Genomic DNA, 8,033 nt, shown 5'->3' on the forward strand with positions numbered 1-8,033 from the left:
GTCTTCGCTACAAGTTGTTTTCAGAAATATTTAACGGAAATGTTTACTGACCTGTTCATTTGTACAAGTTGCATTTCATTCGACGAATTATTCTTCTACCCATCTCGCACCGATGCACGTTGCCAACTTGCCATCCTTTCTTTTCTTGCTCTTTTTGTTTCATACTCTTTTCTTATCTCTCCCTCAAGACAACAAGGTGGCGTGGTAAAGAAGGTGACACGCAGCAAAGGCCACCGCACATGCATGTGCAGTTTCTCTCCAACTTCATCTCTCCGAGTGAAAAAAAGGCAGAAAACAAAACGCGACCAGGAAGAGGGACCCGCCTCCTCTTTTTCACTTATCTATTATATACTAAAAGTGCATTAAACTTTTTACAAACGCTCTCAGGCCACCACGTGGCGCTCTAATAAATTAAAGAAAATCCTAGAAATTCTAAGAAAAAAGCAAAGCATCTATCCATTGATTTTTCACTTAAATTGGTGGGTCCAAAATTATACACCGTTAGATGAAATTGATCTTAAAACAAACCAAATACTATGGTGTCCCACCTCTCCTCCTTCATCCGCACATATGTATGCAAACGTGTACCATGTATGGTACGTATGCTTCCTTCCTTTTTTTTTCCTTTTTTTCTTCTTTTTTTCATTATATAATGGATATATTTCTTTTAAATAATCATAATTTTACAAACAAAGAGTCTACCGTCATACAGCTCTACAATTATTGAAAATAAAATTTACACATTATATGTTACCCATTAAACTAATAATGTAAAATAATTCCCACTTAAACCGGTGTACTCATTACTTGTACTATTATTTTCAAATAATGCACTATTTTAAAATAAAGTTTCCACAATTATATTGTGTACCTATCAAATAAACAATTTAAGATCTATATTAACTAATTTATACGTGCACTTAAACTGATGGACCCATTATTTAAATCATCGGATCTATTTTTTGTTACAGCGGATTATTATTCTCAAATAATGCACTGTTTCGAGGAGAGGTGGGACTCCATAGTATTTGGTTTGTTTTAAAATAAAGTATATACCATTATATATTGTGTACCCATTTAATTAACAATTTAAAATCTATATTAACTAATTTACACTTACACTAGGACTAGTGGACCCATTATTTAAATCATCAGATCTATTGTTTGCTAATAAATAAAATGTCCAAAGTTTTTTTTGGCCCGCTGCATAATGCACGTCTGCACCTTTGCCTTTCGCACGCATGACAAAACATCGTGTCTGAGGCATCTAAGGTGATCACGACCGTTGCAGCGCTACAGCTTTGCCATATATCAAATCATATATGGATATGATTAATTTTTGCTAATAACATAAAAAGAAAATTAAAGGTGTGATGCATCGAGAGAAGAATTAGGCACCAAGGGTTTGATTTTTTTTTCCAACATTTAGCTCTGTTTAAGCTGAAACTGAGAGTTGATTACAGAATAATTATAATGTATTTTGTTATGTCGTATTTGGATTTTGTACAATTTGTTTGTACCGGTGAAAGAAATCATTATGTTATAAATACGAGCACAATATTAACTAATATCAATATAACTCTTACTAAGACAAGGGTGTTATAAGGGAGTTTAATGCCATCTTTTTTTTCCGATTCCATAGTTTGGATTTTTGTTTGCACCTTTCCAAGTTTCTAAATGGTGTCTGTTTTAAACAACATTTTAACTTTTTAGAAGTCAATTCATTTGTTTATACCCTCAAATAGCTATCGCATAAAACAAATAATTCATCAATTTCACCTGTCCTAAACCTTAAGTAGTACATTTTTTCATGCGAGTCATGGTGATTATTAAATTGGGGATCAACGGATAATCAAAGTCATAAGATGAATATGTAAGAGCTACTATGAACAACTGTAAATATGCGGCAAAATTATTTGCTATTAATTAGACATCCAGTGGCTTGTAGCCACATAATTAATTTCTCTCTACATGTATATAACCATGGACAAAGTTGGAACAAATATTACCATATACCCCATACATACATATTATGCGGTTAATATTTTAATTACATGTGTTAAGTCTTTTAAAATTCCTTAAAATGCTCTCAAGCTGCCACACGGAGCTCTAATAAATTAGAGCAAATATTAGAAGTTCTAGGAAAAAAAAACAAGGTATCTAAATATTATAATCTGTACGTCCAATATCATAATTTGTTAGATTAAATTGATCTTAGAACAAACTAAATACTACAAGGTCCCACCTCTCCTCCCACGGCACAGGTACACACCTACGTACGTGGGTACTACGCTTCCCCTCCTTTTTTTTTATTTTTCCCTTTCTTCTTTTTTCTCCATGCATAGTCTTCCTTCCCTTTCTTACTATATCATGCGCCTTCATGAGATGATTTAATCACAAGAATTTTGAGTATCTTAGTCTCGTATTTTTCATTTGTGGCCATACTACACTGTATGATATAGATGGACTGTATAATAATCAACTAGCAATAGTTTCTCATTTCTTATTTACTCGAGAGAGAAAAACAAATGATTCAAAAGTTGTAAGTACTTAATCCATCTCCTACTCAAACGTTTGTGAATGGTTTTTTAAGATACCTTAAGAAAAATATAACCCTTAAATTATTATAAAATAATATTATTTGAACTTTAATTTGCCCTTAATCTATGAAACAATTTTTTTTAAAAAATAGTAATATTACCTTTCAATAATATAAGTGCCCGCGCGGGCCACCTTCCTAGTTACTAGATATAATTAGCAGTAGATATAATCATCCTCAGACTTGATTTGATGTGTTTTTTTTCTGCAGCAATTCAGAACCAATTCAATGCCCCCAACCAACCAATCCAGTCTAATCCTCCTGTCAAGTGTTCTCCTGCTCGTGTGACAATCTCCATTCTTTAATTTCCCCTTGGCTCCATCCGGTCTAGGCTTTTGCCTAGCACGTCCTTCTGTCATGCCTCGCCTTTGCATGATCATTTTTTTTTGTTAGTCTCATCTATAGTCCCATGCATTGAGAACCATCTCCTCTTTTCTGTGTCCAAAACTTGGCTGAGCTGATGATTTCTTCATCTTTCTTGGAGGCATCCTTGCTGTTTTCTCTTTATTTCCAGTGTGCTTTTCTCTGTGGAGGGACTGCAGATTGCTTGTGCTGGGATACTAGTGCAACGTAAAGCTGGAGCAAGGAGTCCATATTACGATTTGGTTTAGTCTCAACAATTAATTTGGATCGATCTTTCTTCCATTCCTTTGCTTCTTGGGTGATCAGTGCTCCTCGCAACGATATCTGCATTCCCAAGAACAGATACGTTCAGGGGATTATATTATACATTTCGATCAAAGATGCACGGAAGCGTATGTTCTTTGAGATTTGTAAACTAATTGTTGCACATGACTAGGGAGTGTATCTGAATATGACCCTCATTGATGCTAGCTAGCTAGTATTTGTCCTCGTGAACCAGTGCTCTCCAGGCTAAAGCAATTGGCGTGCTGAGATTTAAGTAGTGGAAGCTGCACTTTAATCGTGCCTCCAATTACTCACTTTGGAGGCAAGATTATGAAATTACAGTAGCATTGCCTTATTTTATCTAGGTAGACTAGATGTTGTTCAGTGAGAGGAGACAATGACAAAGCAAGCTGGTACAGGAAAGAACAATGCTATGATAAGGATGGTAACTTCAGATTTAGATGCCTAATCATCAGTTACCAACTTACTAATCACTCAGGTCAGGTGCAGTAGTAAAAGAATCACCCAATTTGAAGGACACTATACTCACTTTACCAGTAGACACAACGCCGTCATTGTAGATGTACTGATGATTACCACGGTAGTAGCTTCGTTGTAAACTGGGGTATACCATTTCTGAAAAGCAGAACAAGTCAGACCAAGCATTCCACTGACACAATTGACACGCAACTTTTTGCGCGGATCTGATGGTTCCCAAGAGGATCCTAAGTGAGATTTTTGATGCATCTGAATTGCACATTTGCATGGGATGGATTTGAGCAGCATGGGCTCCGAGTATCTTACTGTTCAAGTAGTCTTGGAACTGAAGACCAAGACTTGAGGAGAGCTGTCCAGGAGAAAACTATACCCAGCTGAATGTGCGTTAGTTTTATAATCAAAAATCTAGTTGAATGTTGGTTAGGAGTTGGAGTCCTGGGGCACCATGCACTTACTTCCCCAGACAAAGTTATTGACATGTTGGGATGCATCCTCCATCTCTTGTGGCAGCAAGGCTCATGTGCCTCTGTGCGTCAGAGTACGACCCATATGCTCCGTCTCAAAATACAATCAATTCTTATACACTACTTTCTCTCTCTTTCAAAATAAATCAACTCTTATACATGAATCTTGCATTGTGCATGTACTTAAGGCAATGGCATTGAAATGATTGAATGATAAAGATGCTTAAAGTTGCATCATTTTTCTTCACCTGCTCTTGCAGTAATGCTGATATTTAGATCATGCATGGTACTGGTAGTATTTATCTGTCAAAATGGTACTCCAGTTGAGGTCAGAGATTCAGATGGACTGAAACATGAACAGATGAGGAGTGTACAATGACCATGTGGTTGCAGATGATCCACAGAGCTGCTGGCAGTAGGGCCCCGGTTGCCTTGGAGTCTCAAAAGGCCATGCTTCCCTGTCTTCCTCCTCCTCCCATCCTACCACACACACTCACTCACTCACAATAATAAGGAGCATCTCTTGCTTCCCATCACAACAAACATTACACTGTGCTGTTTTTTTTCCCTTGGAAGCAAAGAGAGGTTCTTTGCTTATCAGTGCCCCAATCTCTCTCAAACTCATCACAATACCCCTTGTCAATTCTGAATATGTAATCACATTGTATTCTTAAACTTATAAACTGGCATCACATCAAACTTGCAAAGAGATGTGGTGCTAGAAATGGATGAATTCTTGGCAGGGACAGTACACTGCCAATTACCTGAATGACCTGACATGCGCAATTATTTGCATATCTGATTGGATCCTGCACAAGGCCAGAGTTCCATTCTTTTTATGTGCTGCTTTCTACTCTTTTCCTCCCTTTAGCTTTGCCTTTTGCTTGGGCCCTTTGAATCATTTCATCCTCCTCCTCTCCTACTACATCCTCTCTTCACAAGGCTACAATTACAATGGTCTTAGGATCATGTGGGCTGCTACAGAGTGAGTGTGCATGGGGGTGAGTAGCCACTCTTTTGAGGTGCCCAAACATGATTCTGAGATTATTTTTTTTTTTGCCCCATTCTTGCAGCTTTCTTGCCCATCAAACTGTTGCTGAAATCTCTTTTTATCATCTGCTGTGTTTTCTGTAGAAGGTTTACATATCCCCCACACTCTTTTTGTTCTTCTACCTTTTCCTTTTGCTCTTCCCCATCTTGACCACTCCACATTCCACAATGCCACCACACCACCATTTCCTCAGTGGCTGAGATCTCCCTTTTAAGTAGAAGAGACAGCCAAGGCATTGCTCATCTTGTAGGTTCTTGTCATTTTGAGGCAAAAACACTAGTTGGGCTCAGGCATTGCAATAGGCCATTGCTGCTTCAGGGAAGGAAGTACCAGTGCTAAAGGTGAGCTTCTTTTGCCTGCAATTTAGGTACTCCTGACTAACCACTGCGTTTCAGACAATTCCTCCTGCTTCTCTGTTCTTTCCATTCTCCTCCTTTTTTTCAGAATGCTTTTCAGCTTTACTCTTCATGAACAACGCATTATTGATTTTTCTTCCCCCCCCAAACTGATTCTTTGATTATTGACGTCTCATAGACCTACGTGGTGATGACATTAGCGCTGTGGTTCAGATAGCCACAGGGCAATGCTTGATTAATTAGTTGCTTATCCAACCACGCATCATATGCTGCATTTCATTTTGTTTTTGTTTTTTTTTTCATTTCTGTTGGCTCTTCACATGTACAATGTGACATCTCCTTTCACAAGCGGCACATGCGCATGACGGTCAGTTTTTGGCAAAAGCTCAACCGTATCTGACGCCTGCATTTCCTCTACCAGCCAAGGCGTGCAGGTGCAGCGCAGCGCGACGACGAGGTGCGATAAAATTTCGTGGAAAATCAAATCCAAGAAACCGCACGAAGCAGTCGAGCAGCGAGGGCCATGAGTGGCTTCGCGGGGCAGAGGTCGAGGCCGTGGATGGGTGACGCGGCGGCGTCGGACCAGGCGGCGGCCGGCGGCGTAGGCGGAGGCGGCGGAGACGTCAGGGACGACGGCGACGGCGGCGCAGCGTCGGCGGCGGCGGCGAAGGGGCTCGGCGACGCGTCCACGAACGCCAGCGCCATCTCGTTCGGCTTCGCGGCGACGGCCATCCTCATCTCCATGTTCCTCCTCATGGCCATCTTCGAGCACCTCATCAAGCCCAGCCTCTCCTCGTCTTCCTCGTCGTCGTCGTCGTCCTCCTCCTCCTCCCGGGCCTCCCACGGCGACGGCGACGGGCACGGCCAGTCGTCGTCGTCCCACCACGCCGCCGCCGCCGCCGCCGGCGTCTCGCCGGACAAGCTCTTCTGTACACCGGGCAAGGTGAGTAGTAAGAATGCAGCTGTAAATTTCACGGGGTGTCACGCTCACGTGCAGCGGTGTCAGTGTGGGAAGACGACACGTACTGACGTACGTTGCCTCGCTCGTGCCATAGCAGTAACAACACCAGCAGCGTACGCCGGTAGCTGCACGCTACAGTGCCAGCATGTATTACGTACGTACGTAAGTCGCTGGCTACAGTGCAGCCGTGCGCGTTGCAACCGGCCGTTTGGTTCACCTGGAACTGAAATGCCTTCAGATTCTTATCCATAATAAGCTGGTAGTAAAAAACGGGGAAACTGTTTTAAATTATCGAGTAGACGTTTCTTGTTTGTTCAAACACCATTTAAATAGTAGTTGTTAGAAAATTCAAAAAAAACATTCGTACAATATAGATAAAGTCAAAACTCAACGTGCACATTGGCAAAAGTAAAAAGACAAATCCGACATATAAATAGTATTGGTACTATTTAGACCTGAATTTGCTTTCTTTTTCTTAATATATAGATCGAATTTGATTATCTTTTTTTAGCGATAGATGTTATTATGTTCTACTACATTGTCAAAACTTTTAAATACTTTTTTTCACAACCAATTACATCCAATTTGAGAGTAAAAAAAAGTACATAAGGGGATATCCTTTCGGGAGATAAGAATCATTTAATCATGGCATTTTTTTAGATTATGTATGCTTCTCAAAATGAGACGTAGGATCTGTTTAGAGGAGCTTGTAGTAGTTGCAGTTTCCGACAGAATCTCCAACTCTATAAATAGTACAGATTGTCACTCAAATTAATTATGAGAATATGTACCAGTAGAATACAGAAAATAAACTAACAGTCAGAAACTAAAAAACGCGGATTCTCGGAAATTTTAAGCTTCCCAAATAAGACCCTAATTCGCTTGTTGGTTTGGTGGTGCAGTTGGAGGTCGTGCCGGCGGAGGATCTGACGGTGCTGATGCCGGGGCAGCGGTATCCGACGTTCCTGGCGCAGCCGGCGCCGCTGCTCCCGTGGCCGAGGGAAGGCGTGCGTTGGCCTCCCCATGGACATCGCCACTGCTTCGTGCCACCGTGACGTATGCTCGTACTCTCTCATGGTCGACCCGTGCTTTTGTCTCTGAATCTGTATGCCTGTATAGAGGGGCAACATGTAAAAAAATGCAGGAGTTGTTGTTAAATTAGTGTGTGATTCATATCGGAATTGTTGCGTCGATGGCGGTGAAAGTGCGTGACGTTCTTAAGCCGTTGATGGGCAAATTCATGTCTCATGATCTCATCTGGTAATACTGTGTGCGAAAGCCATTGTTGTTCATCCACTGTCGCACAGGTTTGTGAGTCGAAGGAAAGAAGGGGGGAGAGAGAGAAGGGAGAGAGGGAGGAGGAAGGAGGACTTACATGTGGGCCTCACATATCAGTGGACTCATATTTCTTTTTATGTGAATGACTAATGGGTCTCACGCATATTTTTTTAATTCTAATACCACATAAGTGTCACAT

At 40.8% G+C, this 8,033-nt stretch overlaps 1 protein-coding gene across 2 annotated transcripts; it reads left to right on the forward strand.

Moving 5' to 3' along the window:
• Window positions 1-4,705: 4,705 nt before the first annotated feature.
• Window positions 4,706-7,820, forward strand: LOC4338856 (uncharacterized). 2 transcript variants are annotated; one of them, XM_015783381.3, is made up of 3 exons: window positions 4,706-5,580; window positions 6,017-6,538; window positions 7,459-7,820. In XM_015783381.3, exons 2-3 carry the CDS (start codon window positions 6,119-6,121, stop codon window positions 7,609-7,611), a joined length of 573 nt encoding a protein of 190 aa, XP_015638867.1. In that variant the 5' UTR covers window positions 4,706-5,580; window positions 6,017-6,118; the 3' UTR covers window positions 7,612-7,820. The 2 variants fall into 2 exon arrangements, with proteins under 2 accessions (XP_015638867.1, XP_025881127.1); XM_026025342.2 differs by having other exon boundaries at window positions 4,885-5,189.
• Window positions 7,821-8,033: the final 213 nt, after the last annotated feature.

This window comes from Oryza sativa, chromosome 5 (genome assembly GCF_034140825.1).
Source record: "Oryza sativa Japonica Group chromosome 5, ASM3414082v1".
Lineage (NCBI taxonomy): Eukaryota > Viridiplantae > Streptophyta > Magnoliopsida > Poales > Poaceae > Oryza > Oryza sativa.

Bases quoted from the DNA above. Each gene is read 5' to 3' on its own strand.
- LOC4338856 (XM_015783381.3), top strand. From the start codon at position 6,119: ATGAGTGGCTTCGCGGGGCAGAGGTCGAGGCCGTGGATGGGTGACGCG. The intron at 6,539-7,458 runs GTGAGTAGTAAG...TTGGTGGTGCAG, and splicing joins TCTTCTGTACACCGGGCAAG to TTGGAGGTCGTGCCGGCGGA.